Source organism: Rattus norvegicus, chromosome 14, assembly GCF_036323735.1.
Source record: "Rattus norvegicus strain BN/NHsdMcwi chromosome 14, GRCr8, whole genome shotgun sequence".
Classification (NCBI taxonomy): domain Eukaryota; kingdom Metazoa; phylum Chordata; class Mammalia; order Rodentia; family Muridae; genus Rattus; species Rattus norvegicus.
The window spans coordinates 41,183,972-41,200,345 of NC_086032.1; the positions used below are offsets into that span (position 1 = coordinate 41,183,972).

At 37.9% G+C, this 16,374-nt stretch overlaps 1 protein-coding gene across 2 annotated transcripts in view; it reads right to left on the minus strand.

Moving 5' to 3' along the window:
* Slc30a9 (solute carrier family 30 member 9) overlaps nucleotides 1–16,374 on the minus strand; it is a 54,698-nt gene that overhangs the window by 13,808 nt on the left and 24,516 nt on the right. The window contains exons 3-10 of one of the 2 annotated variants that reach the window (XM_006250963.4): nucleotides 14,683–14,739; nucleotides 13,311–13,410; nucleotides 12,292–12,384; nucleotides 11,911–11,993; nucleotides 10,483–10,541; nucleotides 7,507–7,574; nucleotides 5,978–6,080; nucleotides 1,754–1,809 (exon numbers count right to left, since the gene is read on the minus strand). In XM_006250963.4, the coding sequence (XP_006251025.1) occupies nucleotides 1,754–1,809; nucleotides 5,978–6,080; nucleotides 7,507–7,574; nucleotides 10,483–10,541; nucleotides 11,911–11,993; nucleotides 12,292–12,384; nucleotides 13,311–13,410; nucleotides 14,683–14,739 (619 nt within the window). Of the gene's footprint in view, nucleotides 1–1,753; nucleotides 1,810–5,977; nucleotides 6,081–7,506; nucleotides 7,575–10,482; nucleotides 10,542–11,910; nucleotides 11,994–12,291; nucleotides 12,385–13,310; nucleotides 13,411–14,682; nucleotides 14,743–16,374 lie in introns of both variants that reach the window. The other variant, NM_001109088.1, reaches the window with a different exon arrangement.

Genomic DNA, 16,374 nt, shown 5'->3' on the forward strand with positions numbered 1-16,374 from the left:
GTTCAAATTTTAATTAAAAAACAATATACAAAATGGGAAAAATACAAGATCTTTGAAAATATTACCGATAATTTCATTGCTTAACCTTGAACTTGAAACTTACTGCTGGCTCTGAAGAGTTTATCACACAACTGAACCAATAATTCAGTTTTCTGCAAGTTTTTATGGATAATATTGAAAACATCAATTATCTTTCTAACTACCTTTGGTCAAAATGAACCATTACTTTGTATTATTTTAAGTACCAATACAGCACTCCCAGGACACTTGAAAACTATGACATGAGAAGTAGAAATATTTCCTGAGAAATGTACTCTTAACCTCAAACATGACTACACTCTGGTACAGACATTCAAACAGAGATTCTGAATTTGGAATTATTACTGGAATTACCTTTGTGCAAAGATACAGTCTACCTAAAGAGAATTCCAGTTTACTGATGCAACAATGTTCTACAAATCTGACTTAGAAAAAAGTTGTTTTTAAAGTTTTCTCCAAAGTAACCTCAACCAAATGCCGATTTGAATTAATGAATAAATTAAGTTGTGCAGATTTTACGTCTTTTTAAGGCACTGAGGATTCTGAGTTTTATTTTTTTCAGGTTTGTTCTTGTTGTTGTTTGGCGGTGGGCACTGAAACCAGATTTCTTTGTGTAGCCCTAGCTGCACTGTGTAGACCATGCTGTCTTGCACTGTGAGTTCCTACTGAGAACCTGTGTTATGTGGATCTGCACTGCCAGGTACATTAAGTACCGTGTGGCTACCATTATCTAAATTTCCTTTATTATTAGCCAAACTCAGTCACTGTACTAGGTAGTGCTAAAATGGGCTATTGAAAATACTTAAGCAATTTTTGGAACATAAAATTTTAAATTTTTACCCCCTTATTTAAATTTTTGGTACAGAAAATCAGTAAGGAAAACATTTCTTTCAAGGTTTAGTAAAACATAGTAGATGTGCAATTAGTTAACATTTGCTCTTTATGAGATAACTTATAACTCTAAAACATTAAATGTGCTGCTATATTATGAAAAGTAGTGCCCCAAGTTCAAGTAAGAAAAGGTATTTGTAAAGCACTAAAATGGACATCTTCACAGAGATAAAGGTGCATCTTTTGCCTTAACTTGAACAGTCTGTATTAATGGAGCTAGTTAACTTGATCAGTCTGTATTAGTGGAGCTAGTTAACTTGATCAGTCTGTATTAATGGAGCTAGTTAACTTGATCAGTCTGTATTAATGGAGCTAGTTAAAATAACAGTAAGTAAGGAGCGCAAATGCTGGGGTGGATGCTGACAGTGCAACTAAGCTAAAGATCTGCCTCAGGACACTGACATGCACACTGCATATACTCTTAACATAAACCTCACTTCACAAATAACTAACTTTGAAATGTTGTCAAAAGATTTCTCAATGATAATAAAAGCATTAAAGAAAGAGTATGAAATATGCACTGTAAAAGGCTAACATCAAAATTTAGACTATGTAGCCAGCTAAGTTTGAGATGAAATATATTCCTTGAAACAAAGTAAAACGGAACCCTAGGGTAAGTATTTTATTATTACCAAATACGAGACCATCTCTAGGGTGCATTAGAAAACATAAAAGTAATTTCATTTCCATTTTCAAGTTATGCCTTGAACTTATTTTGACCCTTACACTTTACTCGCTACAAAGACAATGGCCAAATCTTGAACAACTTGATGTTACATAAATTTCAAATCTCTGAAATTGTTGGTTTTATTTCATGACTTACGGGTGAGAAGGATCTGGTGTTTGAACAGACTTGCTGATGCCCAGTGCTAGCAAACCCTATGGAGAAGAGCAAGCAGTAAGTACTCATTACCAAGATGGAGAACACAGTGAGTAAGCCACTTTGGATGATGGAGAGAACAGCAACCAAGGAATCATAAATGCACATAAATGGCCAAGAAATCCTAGTTTCAGGACTTAGAAAAATACAGATAAGCCAAGGGGACTCAAAACTACATTGTTTATAAGGATAAAACGTGAAAGACAGCTGGGCATGTCCCTAGCACTCACATGAAGAGGTGTAAGGCAGGGGAGACTCAAGTTTGAGTGGATCTTGGGCTGCACAGAGACCCATCTCACAACAAGGACACCATACCAAAACAAACCAAGGCAATAACCACAGGAATCTAAAATTCCATCAGTAAGGAAATGCAACATAAATGCTCAACCCCACAAATGGCTTCCAGAGCAGTTTAACATAGCAAGCCCAAAGTTCAGTTTTCCGTATTGACATGGGAAAGCTGCTAGATGAACTAACTACTCATGAGGCTTGGAATGACTGGGAGGCATTTGGTCTACAGATCACAATCTTACCCACAGTGAACGCTTTCCCATTCTATTTCCCTGTCCTCAGTGGTCCTGGGGATCAAACCTCCGGCCTTGCAGAGTCCAAGCAAGCATTCACCACTGATCAATGTCCCAGCCCTTTTTTAGATCTTTCTAAAACTCTCCATAATAGTTTACAGCTGCAGTGTAAAAGTTTTGTCTACCTTTTGCCAAATTTATTAATGTTTTGTGATACTATTATTTCTATTATAATATGGAAAATGTAAATGTCATCCTGTGTTTGCTGGTAGTGTAAATTGCTTTGTATCTATTCATTTTGACTGTTAAACCAACGTTACGTTCTCAGAACAAGATTTACTTGACTATACTATGACCTTTATATATTGCTTGAGCTCACTTGATTCTGTTTTGGAGAATCTCTATGTATGTCCCTGAAGAGTACTGATCGGTATGTACGTGAGCTTATACTGGGCAATTTAACATCCAGCAAACACTCAAGAAGATCCCTATGCAGAGTATGTACTCTTTTTTTTACTACATAGCTTTTCCCTCTGAGGAACTCTGCCTTTTTATTTCCAACCACTTCAGATTCCTTGAACTTTGCTATTTCTCATTCTGGCCCATTACTCAAAAGGTATTTCTAAGCAAAGACAGAGAGAAATCACATCTCATCTCAGAAGTATGGTCTCTGTTTCTGTTTCAATGTTTGAGAGCAGTTATATTTTTTGTCTAGGTTTTTATTGTTGATGCAGCAAAAGACTAAGTTCAATCTCTATGAGTCCTTCATGGTTAAAGAAGTTGTAGACATAATATTCTGCAACTTGACCTTTTTACTCAATTTTTCATGGTTATTCCTTCAGTTAAAAGCTATCAAAGTCTTTAAAACCCATACATTTATACTAGCTAGTTTTCTGTCAACTTGATACAAGTTCCTGTGAGGAAGGAGCCTCAAGGAGAAAACGCCTCCCTAAGCTGGAGCTGTAGGCACGTATGAAGAGCCCTTTCTTAATCAGTGACTGATGGGGGAGGGCCCAGCCCACTGTAGGCCATGCCAACCCTGAGCTGGTGGTCTTGGGTTCTATAAAAAAGGATGATTAAGCTAGAAGGAGTAAGCCCATAAAAAGTTCCCCTCCACTGCCTCTGCTTCAGTTCCTGCCCTGTTTGAGTTTCTGCTCTGACTTCCTTCAGTGATGGACTACAAGGTGTGTAAGACAAATCAACCCTTTCTTCCCCTTCCCCTTTCTTTTTTTTTTTTTTTTTTTAATTTGGAGTTGGGAATCGAACCCAGGTCCTTGCGCTTGCTAGGCAAGCATTCTACCACTGGGCCAAATCCTCAACCCCCAACCCTTTCTTCCCCAACTTGTTTGTCATCACGGCAATAATAAACCTAGTAGGACAATATTTTATAGAACTTAAGATTTATCTCCAATGTTCTAAAAATTAATACTAAAACTATTCATTTTTTTCATAACTATTTATCCTTGTCCCTTAAGATTTTAAGCTCTTAAAGGCTGTTTTTACATGTCCCTTCCCATTTATTCTCCTTGTACTTAACACCGTGACTGACTGGAATAACACTACACTGAAAGTGGTTATTAAGTATTTACCAATGGCTCAGTGGGTAAAGTGTTTCCCATGCAAGCATGAGCATTGGAGCTGAGATACCCAGCACCTAAATGCTGTGTGGGGGTAATGACAGCTATCCTGTAATGGTGGCCCCTGGGAGGCTGAGACACTCTGGAATAAGCTGGCTGGCTAATCTAGCTAAATTGGTGAATTCTGTGCTCAAGTAAGAGACTTGCCTCAATAGATAAGATGGAAAGCAATTAAGGTAAACACCTATGTCAACCTCTGGCCTCCTCATGTACATACCATGCACACCCACACATACCTCATAGACAAGACCCACAAAAAACAAGTCAAACCCCAGGTAAAGATTGCCAGCACTAACAGTAACTGCTTACCTCTCCCTTTACTTTTACAGAGGTTCTAGTCTACTTGACAGTGGATGTATTCTTATGGTTAATTTGTAAAGAAGACTGCTCTGTTTGTTCTTTATTATTCCTTAAACTTTATCTTCAGTGTTCTTTTTGGTTGGGCAGGGCTGGGGATCAAAGCCAGGGCGTCTCACTTACTAATCACCAACTTCACCACTGAGCTAAAATAGCAGGCTTCAATATCTATTCCTCTACCTGTACCTTTCACTGAAAATTCTCTCAAATTTGTTCCAACATAAATCTTCTATAAATAAATATGGAAAGGATAACATAGACTTTAAAATGAGACACAAATATGTAAGTAAAATTTCTATAGTATTTTTTACAAAGGATTAGGTTTTAAGTATTCATAATTTGGTGTAAAGAGACTTTAAAGGCTATTTTAATTTTTTTTAAATCCTCATTTGCAAAATCATGGGAAAGAATTCAAATTAGTAGTCTAATTTGAAAGTATGCTAACCAGTCAATAGTACTCTAGCTTTACTCATAGTCAGCCTGCGACCAGGCTGTTCTTCTGTGTGCTGCTGTCCTTCATTACCAAAGATTAGCTTCACAGCCACTTGAGGTGACTTAAATTAGGCGCCTCCTTCCCTTCTTTCTTCTTCCTTTCTTTCTTTGAGAGTCTTACTATGTAGCTCCAGCTGTCCAGGAACACACTTTGTAAAACAGATCTGTCCGAGAACTCACAGAGATGCCTCTGCCTCTGCCTCTGCCTCCCAAGTGCTGGACTTAAAGGTGTAGGCCACCAAGCCCAGTAAACTTAAATTTTCAATGCTTTAGTTTTTTTTATATAAAATAGATTTTCAACTAACTACAAATATCTCTCCTAGTTTAAAATTGCATGTGTATTACTTCCCGTCTCATCCAATATAAAGTTATATGTACGTTATTGTTAAACCCTCTTGTTAGAATAACAGGGGTAGGAATGGGGCTAGCGAGATGGTTCAGCCATTAAGAGAGCACTGGCTACCCTTCCAGAGGACCTGAGTGTGAGTCTCAGCACCTGCATGGAGGCTCTGTAACTCCAGTCTGAGGGGAGCTCATGCCCTCTTGTGACATCAGACACCCATAATATACATGCAGACATAAGATACACACACACACACAAAATGAACAAACATTTAAAACAAGAAAAAAAAGATAAGGACAAAGTCTGTACAATGTAGACAGTGTTCCACCGCACTGTGTGTGTGTGTGGTGTGTGTGTGTGTGTGTATGTGTGTGTGGTGTGTGTGTGTGTGTGTGTGGTGTGTGTGTGTGTGTGTGGTGTGTGTGGTGTGTGTGTGTGTGTGTGTGTGTGTGTGTGTGTGTGTGTGTGTGTTTTGAGACAGGGTCTTTCTGTGTAGCCCCAGCTGCCCTGGAACTCACTAAATAATACAGATCAGTCTGGGTTCAAACTCACAGGGATCTACCTGCCTCTTCCTCCTGAGCGCTGGGTGTGTGTAGCAGACCCATATCGTCCTTGTATTTTTAATCCACAGTTGACTGTGAGGATATGGAAGCACAGACACAGAACTCACATATACAAAGCCATTGTTCTTAAACGCCCAAATTAAAAACCTGCATTTTCTTTAAAGCCAACTGCAGAATATTTTTTTACAGATAACTTTCTGACTAAAGCCTGTAAGAATTAACTTAAAATGAATGAAGTATTTTCTTCTTACCTGGTTACAAGTATCAGATAATGAATGTATAGCTTCTGAGAACATACTTGCTGAACCCGTATAAATCCAGGCAAGAAATTTAAAGAAGCAGTTTAAGCCATTACTAGGGAGAAAGAAAACAATTTAGCATTATGTTTGAATTAAAATGTTTTCTCTCAAAAGTTAACTGATTTTATATTAGATTTTACTAAAAGCAACTTCCTACAGTTCAGGTATAAATATGAAAAGTAGGAATTATAATACCATTAAGTACACAAGTAAGAGGCAATGCTATATGTTGCAGACTTTTAATTTCTGACACTACATATATTACCCAGCAGGTAATCTTAACTACGCTCTGGTTTTTTTGTTTTGTTTTGTTTTTTAAGGTCTTTATTTTATTTTTATGTATGCGAGTACACTGTTGCTCTCTTCAGACACACCAGAAGAGGGCATCAGCTCCCATTACAGATGGTTGTGAGCCACCATGTGGTTGCTGGGATTTGAACTCAGGGCCTCTAGAAGAGCAGTCAGTGCTCTTAACCACTGAGTCATCTCTCCAGCCCTACGCTACGGTTTTAATTATCATCTGCAGACTTATAATTCACAACTTTCTATCTCTACTCTAAGTCTTCCCCTTGAGCTTGAGACCAATATACATTAACAATAATACTTATCGAGGACATATTATGCACTAGATACGATGCTAATTAGTTTATATATTACATACATTCCTCACAAGGAAGGCTATAATTATTACCCCTATTCTCCCAGCAAACAGAACTAACCCTGTTGACCATCTACTCAAGGACAGACACTCTTAGAGATACCTTGAACTAAAAACCAAATATCTTTCTCTCTCTCTTCTTGTCCTACTCCTGTCAGAGTAACATTTCCTCACTGTCCAAGCAGAAACCTGGACACCACTGTTCTAAGTATTCTAATTAGATACTATCATCCTTAGTATTTACTGGACAAGCATTTCTCTAGTCTAATGCTCTAATCCTACAAGGATCACATATATGCTTCTAAACTCTATCATAATTTCATAAAATTTTATCCTAAAAATATGCATTTAAGAAAGAAAAAGCTACTGAATTACAAAATTAATGCTTTTATACAGCCTAAAATGAATAATAAGCTGGAAAAAAAAGGTAAATAAAATAAGAATCAAGAAGCCAGAGGGGAAAAAAGTTAGTTATAAAAACATTAAGTTTCTCCCAAAGTTAAGTAGTAGCTATAACCTGAGTCATGATGGACAATATAACTTTAAAAGCTCAAGTCTGATAAACTCCAATTAGTATTTTCAGGCAAACTTATATCCACTTCAAAAATACACAAAACCCAGTACAAATGTCCAAATGGACCTGGACCCTTCCCAAATCATTTCACTGGACCATGCATGACACAGGTCAACTTCCTTCTAAAATACGTAATAGCTACAGTCAGTTATGTGCAGCTGACCACCAAGCAATACGTTTGTATATTCAAGGTAACACAAATTAATGGGTATATATTCTATTTTAAAAGCCTTGTTTTAGAAAACTCACATGCAAATAGCGACCATCACCACCTTTCCTGGTCCCTTAAGGAACACTGAGATCGCTCTGGAGCGTGGCTGTAAGACAGGAAAGAACAAAGACCAGAAGTCTCTCCGAAGAGTAGGCAGTGGATCTGACACAGCACAATATTTACCTTCTCTCAAAACCTCTAATCAAGGAGGCTTATTATTAAACTCTTAATCCAAATGTCTCTTTAAAGGAGGTGTGGGCTGGGCTTGGAGAGATGGCTCAGCTGTTAAAGAGTATGCGCCGGGGTTGGGGATTTGGCTCAGTGGTAGAGCGCTTGCCTAGCAAGCGCAAGGCCCTGGGTTCGGTCCCCAGCTCCGAAAAAAAAAGAAAGGAAAAAAAAAAAAAAGAGTATGCGCTATCCATGCACTGTCCTTGCTGAGAACCCTAGCTTGGTTCCCAGCACCCATCTTGGGTGGGTCACAACAGCCTCTTCTGTTCTGTGAGGGCACCTGTGTCACATGGCTCACCAACTCTCCCACTGATACACACCATATGCACAATAAAATAAATCATAAAGTATATACATAACTGAAAACACATTTGGGTACTTTCCCAAAACATCAAATGCTTATTTATTCTCTAACTTTCACAGTTAAGGTTGCTTTATACTATTACAAGAACTGTTACCAAGCCTTTCCCCAGCTAATAGAAGGAAAGTCCCCTGCAAATTGTCCTCTGTCCTCCACAGTAGCACCACGGCATATGCACACATATGCACAAGCAGTAAGTAAATATTAAGTTTTTAGGTATTACAACAGACGCCAGGACTCCCAGGGAAAGAAACACAAATGCTCAAAGAAGCACTGTTTCATTCAGAGCAATACTGTGACTGTGGGGCTAAACTTACTCAGGAGATAAAGGTATTTTCAAGGCTCTAAAGGCTCCTCACAAAGTCAGAATCCCAAGGAAGGGCATTAGAAAGTAGAACAAATTAAAGGGGAAATGGATTAAAGGGACGTTGCAGAAGATTACAGAGGGTGCACTACTGCTCTGATGAGAGAATGCGTCTGATAAACCAAGGACACTGTGACTTTAGTTCTTGCTGCTAGAGTTCCCATGAGACAGAGAGTGTAACAGGAAGAGTGCACACAAACATAAAGATGGCATGCAATTTCTGCAAGCATGACTGTCCCTATGAACAGAGGCAGCCTAAGTCACCGGCCCAAGTTATCCCACACTGTAACAAGTGACAGTTTAGCTTGCAACACAGCAGAAATTCTAGCTCCAAAGACATGAAAAGTCTGCAACCTTCAGACAGCTCTTGAGTGCTGCACTCAGAAAGAGCTCAGGAACAAACCAGAATCAGCATGGAGAGAGGGGCAGCTTGAGTTAAGACCAACTACAGTGGTCAGCTAACCCAGTTCTGAACTGTGTGAACGGGACTCAAGTCTCAAATGCAGCCCAGACAAAAGATAATTTGCATAGGCAGCCTTTGGTTTGTTTTGAGAAAAAGTCTCTCTCTGTAGCCTTTGCAAGCTCAAATGTGTGGTAATCTTTGTACTTTAGCCTTCCAAGTGCTGGTGTGCCAAACATTAACTATGGCATTAACTTCTTTTCTTGAGAGAGAGAGAGAGAGAGAGAGAGAGAGAGAGAGAGAGAGAGAGAGAGAGAGAGAGAGAGAGAACACAACAACAAGCACACCCTGGCCAACCTATAAGTCACTATGTAGACCAGGCTAACCTTGAACACAAAGAGATCCCCCTAATTCTTCCTCCTCAATGCCGGAACCATCAACATACCCACCATTAACTCCTTGATGGAAGACCCCTCCTAGCCAAGTTGAAATGGGAAGTCTATTCTGGACATTGATGACTTTGAAATCTTGGGTATGGTTTGTGTCTTTGGTAAGAGCCATTTCAGTGGGATGAAAACTCAATTACACTGAATTTAAGAGACAAGAGTAAGTGAAATAGAGAAAGAAAACTTTCCGTAGAAAGAATAGTATTTAAGAGCATGTGTGGATAAAAGTCTGCAAAGCTAATGATGAAAACATGAGGTCCTTCCATCAAATTGCAAATGGTCTTTGACTTATAGGACTAGGTCTCTAAACCACTGCAAATGACAATATGTAGATTGAAACTGCACCTAAGCCATGTAAGCTAACCAGAGTGTACCTAGCCTGCCTCAAATGTATTCAGGACCCTTAGATCCACCTAGCACTGAGTAAAATCATCTAGAACGAAGCCTACTTTAGTGAAATATTGATTATAACTTACTTAACACTACATGAAAATTAGAAACAGAATAGCCATGCTTATGATTCCACATTATCAAGCTGATAAGTTACAAAGTGAGCCACTTTACCTTAGGAACCACTTGTACACTTGTTTTGTTTTGTCAATGATGTATGAAGCAGGGTCAGTACTGAGGCAAAAGGTAAGGCTGAAGGGAACTTGGGAATGGGGAAAGGCGTACACTAAGCTAGATTACAGAGGAGAGTGTACTAATGAGTCACACAGCGCCCACTGACTGTGTTCAGGCGCATGATAAGGAACGATCAAACTAGCTATATAATGTCCTTTTTCAAGGGTGCCCTCCTGAGCAAAAGCAGAGAGCCAGCAGTCTCAATGCTGAGTCAGAAGTAGGAGTAAAGACAAAGGCTATTAAGTGTTTTTATATACATCGTAGGGGTGTGTGTGTGTGTGTGTGTGTGTGTGTGTGTATACGCATATGACAGATGTCAGATATGAAAGAAACAGAAAATCCCGCTAAAAACCTAAGCAAATATCCTCATTTATCTATATATGCTTAAGAATCTTAGGAAACTCATGTCACAATGTTAATCTCAAGAAAATTAAAAATGAATAGATGGAAGTTCAGATAATTATAATGTGCTCAAGAAAAATCTTAGATTATAATCAAAGACTTCCTAGAATTTCTTGGATTATGATCATAGACATTTCACATGTACCAAGTTTGTTAAATACACACAAACTATTAAAAAGATATCCTTACCTTTGTGTTTCCCAAGAAATCACCATATTCTCTTAGTATTCTTTGGTTTCTAAACAGCCCTACAGGAATCAGAAGATGAGTAGTTTAGATCATATACATACACTCTTACTAACCAGTAATTAATTATATTAATACAACTATTTTCTTTAAGATTATATTAAATGATTAAGAGTGTAGCTCAGTAGGTAAAATGCTTGCTTATCATTTACAAAGTTCACTTCTCAGAACCATGTCAGGTGTAGCACACATCTGTAATCCTAGCATTCAGGGGTAGAAACAGGTGGATTGGGAGTTCTTGGATAGGTCACTGGATAGGTCGTTGAATAGGTTCCTGAATAGGTCATTCTTGGCTACACGGCAAATCTGAGGCTAGCCTGGGTTATATGAGACCCTGACCACCCCCTCCTTTGAAGTAATGTATCCAGGAGGTTTCTTGCCACAGATATTATGGTGATAGCTATGAAGAACAAGATGTCCCAGTGTATGCATACACATGGTACCTTCCCATTTAGATCACATTGAACTGTGCACATACAAAGTGCTGGAGAGATGGCACTGCAGTTAAGAATGTGAGAAGCGGAGTTTGGATACCAGCACTATCATCCATGTTGATTAGCTATCTCACATCGCTTCTAGCTTCAACTCCAAAGGTTGGAGCCCTCTTCAGGACTCAGAGGATACCTGAACATGTATGCATACACTCATGAAGACATGCACACATTCAAATAAATGAAAGGAATCTATTTAAAAGTGTGTATATTGATTTTTAAATGTATTAGAAATATTCTGAAAGGATAAAACCAAACTATCAATAACAATTGCTTTAGGAAAGAAAAGAAAATGTCATTCTTTATATTTCTGTTCTTTGGGGGTATTGGGAAATCAAACTACATTCTTTTTTGAGTCATAAATATGTAAAATACTTTTGTATCAATTAAATATATAATTCAAATCATGTAAAATTTTATATTGCCCTAAATCTAAACTCTAAACCACTAAACTCACTTCTCTGAGTCTTAACGTGTGTCTGTAGTTGAAGGAGTTTCTTATTCATGTTAGGACTCTGAAATATATTTTCTGAATGAAGGAATCAATGAGTGAATGAATGTGGTGGCTGAGTCAGTATTGTCTGTAACAAAGCAGTGCTACCACTATCATGATGGCGATCTTTACATCAGATCCGACATTACTACTGTTGTCCACAGAAACTACAAAGTGTTTCCTTCTACTTCCTGCTACCAACCTAGAAAGTTATCAAGAGAAAAACAAATTGATTCTGTTTTTAAAATAATTCCATGGTGAAACCAGCATTTGCTGCAGCAAAAGAGTAAAGCGGAAAGTGCTAGCAAGAGAGACTGCCTGCTAGGAGGAGCACTGCTCTTGTATGTTATGTCCCAACAAACCCAGACTTGAATTAACAATACTTACGTTCTCTGTATTCTATCTCTGCTTCTTTACGCAATTTTTTCTCTCTGGCAAGAGCTTCAAGGCTTCCCCAAACTTCCAGAGCTCTATGTATAAACATACATACATGGTCAACACCAAGGACTCTTTACTTTATTATGATTATACTTAAGTATAAATGAATAAGTATAAGTATAAATATATAGAAAGCATACAAAAAAGGCACTCAAAGCTAAGCAATTCACATAAACTTATCCGCAAATGTTCTGGTAAGGCTATGTATATTCAACCAGTAGATGACAACTAAGAACAAACAACAAAATCATCAAGGAAAGATTCTGTTTACGATGCTTTTATAACTTCAAATCTAGCATGCACTCTGGTGTGAAGGAATTATGTTCTTACTTTGCTTCCACATCTGACCTCAAGAACACAGTAAAGGACTCAGTGTCATCGTGGGGACTTCGTCGCCTGATTTTTCGAAGTTGTTCTAAATCACTGGAGATATAAAAGTGTTGAAGTTATTCAGAAAATGCTTATAAGCTTATAGGTTAAGGACAGTAAACAATTACACTGAGTCCCATCTTGAATGAAGGGATCGATTCTAAACATCAGTTTAAAGATAGCACTCTTAATATAAAATATAGTCTGGACAGTAAAAAAAAGTATCACTGATAAAGAACATGGTACACAGATTCCATTTCTCTACATACAACCCTGAATGTACAGCGTCTCATCAGAAACTTAGCAGGGTCAGGCCTGATCACTAGCTGGATGGGTGTTACAACTCCCTCATATACTTGTACTATGGACATAACCACAGGCACTTTTAAGATATGTAAAGAACAGGGGTTGGGGATTTAGCTCAGTGGTAGAGCACTTGCCTAGCAAGTGCAAGGCCCTGGGTTCAGTCCTCAGCTCCGGGGGAAAAAAAAAAAAAAAGATATGTAAAGAACAGAATATACACAAGTATCATTCTTCTATTTAAGAACTAAAATAACTGCTGGTAATAATTGCTAAAATGATTGCCTCAGCAGGTAAAGGCACTTGCTGGCAAACCTAATGGCCTAAGTGGTGTCCCTACACCCACACAGCAGAAGAGAACTAACTCCCACAAGTTTGCCTCTGACCTCCACATATGCATCACAGCACATATACTCCCCCATACACAACTAAATTTTTACAGTTAGAAATGTCTACGTCACAGTTGTAATCACTTTAGTTTTCCCTCAGATTCTGAAAGGTTTATATGTTCATCAAGTCACTATTAAAGTCACCATTAGATCATTATTCTATATTTAATCACTGGTTGTCTTATAGAAATTTTGTGACAACAATAAACAATTATCTCCCTGCTAATTTTGAGAATTAATGAAGAGAAAAGGCTGTAAAATTTGCAGAGTACTACCGAAAAAATACTGTACCTGGACTTAAGGCAGAACTCATTGATTGCTCTTACTCCAGTGATGAAATTATTCTTAGTGTATTTTGATCCATACTCCCTTTTCTTAAGGACTGCTTTGACTAAACCAGGAACATAAAGAAATATGTAAGTACACTGAAAGCCCTCCTGAAGATGAATGCTTGTAGAATTCCATAGACACATTATTTTTTCCTGATACATAAGATGGTATCAAGGAAAAGGAAATGTCTCCCCCGGAATAGAAAACTATGATGGCTCATAAATCTAGTGTTTTTCTCCATCGCTCATCTCTAATTGATGCTGAAATAATAGCCTTACTTTTTGTCTGAATTTCAATTCTCTAAGGAACTTTACTTCCATTACTCTAAAACTAAAAATCTGGGTATGAGCTATCCTGGAACCGAAAGGAAAATCATATCTCTCCTTAAAAGGATTAGTTCTTTAAAAAAAAAAAAACCCTTCAAAATAGCTAAGTAACTTCTGCTGGCCTATCCCAGTGCAGATCATGATGGTGGTGGCGGTGGTCACTGCTATCCAGTACTGACTTTCTTTCTTAGAGGCTTCACTATGTGAGGTGGGATCCTGCTCCAGCCTCTGACAGGCTGCAATCACAAGCAAGTCACACATACAGTCCAATGCTGGTGACTCTTCATTACCTAACCATTTATACGCATAATCTTCAAAGTCATTCTGATGAGTAAGTTTTATTTTTTTTTTACCATCTTATAGAGAAGTGAGCTAAATGTCAAAGGGGTTTAATTGCCTTAGATCAGACAGCTAGTAAATGTCTGAGCCAAAACTGAGCCTTGTATTGTCTACACCATAGTGCTCTAAATCCCACAGAGCTACGACTTCATGAATTGGCTGCTTTGGAGAAAATAAGAAAAAAACCAGCCAACTCCGCCTACATCTACACACACTACAACTGAAGGTATTAGCCTCGCACTCCTTAATAACACTGCTCTTCTGAAAATAATCAAGCAAACTGATTACTGTGGTTCTTTAGGTTTTTAAAATACTTGTCACAAAATGCAAAATAAACTTCAGCATAAAGTATCATATAAATAGAATAAAAATGTATGCCCAATCTAAAAGCAAGCTATAACTCTATGCTTAGAATAATGTTAAAGACTTCTGGGCTGGAGAGGTGGCTCAGAGGTTAAGAGCACTGACTGCTCTTCCATAGGTCCTGAGTTCAATTCCCAGCAACCACATGGTGGCTCACAACCATCCTTCTTCCCGTGTGTCTGAAGACAGCTACAGTGTATTCATATAAATAAAATAAATCTTTAAAAAAAAAAAAAAAGACTTCTACAGAAATTCTGTATATTTATTCATACCCACATACTAACACATTAATAAAATATATTTACCTCTGACTTGGAGAGGATCTTGCTTAAGTGGAGCTTTGAGTTCTGCACCTATATTTTCTGCTGTAAAGTTTACCAAAACAAGCTTAATATTGAAGAGTTGCTTTCAAATAAAACTATAACTTATCAATTTAATCAAGCATTATTTAACAATTATATTATCCCAAACTATTTTAATTTATCCTATAAAACATAAAAGTGCTAAACTTCTTAAAAGCTACTTACCCATCATTAATACACTACAGGAGGAAAGGCTTGGACTCATTTCAAGAACTAAAGACAAAGCAAAGCCTTTCAGAAGTCTGACAAAAGGACTTGTTCTAAAGGGGAAAACAAACCTATGAGATGTTACAGCCAATGGTCAAAGTGTAGGTGCATTTAAAACAGAGAAACAAAGGCACCAGGAGTTCTTCCACTGTTTTAGACGCAACAATCAGAGAAAAAAGATGTCTCTTAAGTGGCGTTAGACAACTGTACCTCCAATCACACCCCCCAAAACACTAATAAAGGTAGAAGGTAAAAAGAAAGGTGCCTACCTCCCACTATAGACAAACAAACAAAAACAAAACTTACAAATTCAAATGCCAACACATTTAAATGTAGACCCCAGAAACTGTTATAAACGAAAAGGATTTCCTTTCTTTTTCTGAATCAGGGGTCACTACACAGCCCACAATGGGCTCCGTTTTACAGTGCTCTGCTGAAGTTTCTTGAATGATGAAATCACAGCAGCACACCATATGCTCAGAAAGAAAATTTGCAAGCAGGATATAAGCAACTTAAAGGGGAAAATTCAGTAAATTAAAATTCAGAAAATCCATTCAACAAAAGATCCCATTTTAAAAAAGGGGGGGAGGGGAGAAGTGCGAGAGAGATGGCTCAGCAGTTAAGAGGCCTTGCTGCATCCCACTAAAATCAGGGACTAGACAAGGCTGCCCACTCTCTCCCTACTTATTCAATATAGTTCTTGAAGTTCTAGCCAGAGCAATCAGACAACAAAAGGAGGTCAAGGGGATACATATCGGAAAAGAAGAAGTCAAAATATCACTATTTGCAGATGATATGATAGTATATTTAAGTGATCCCAAAAGTTCAACCAGAGAACTACTAAAGCTGATAAACAACTTCAGCAAACTGGCTGGGTATAAAATTAACTCAAATAAATCAGTAGCCTTCCTCTACACAAAAGAGAAACAAGCCGAGAAAGAAATTAGGGAAACGACACCCTTCATAATAGATCCAAATAATATAAAGTACCTCGGTGTGACTTTAACCAAGCAAGTAAAAGATCTGTACAATAAGAACTTCAAGACTTTGAAGAAAGAAATTGAAGAAGACCTCAGAAGATGAAAAGATCTCCCATGCTCATGGATTGGCAAGATTAATATAGTAAAAATGGCCATTCTACCAAAAACGATCTACAGATTCAATGCAATCCCCATCAAAATACCAATCCAATTCTTCAAAGAGTTAGACAGAACAATTTGCAAATTCATCTGGAATAACAAAAAACCCAGGATAGCTAAAACTATCCTCAACAATAAAAGGACTTCAGGGGAAACACTATCCCTGAACTCAAGCAGTATTACAGAGCAATAGTGATAAAAACTGCATGGTATTGGTACAGAGACAGACAGATAGACCAATGGAACAGAATTGAAGACCCAGAAATGAACCCACACACCTATGGGCACT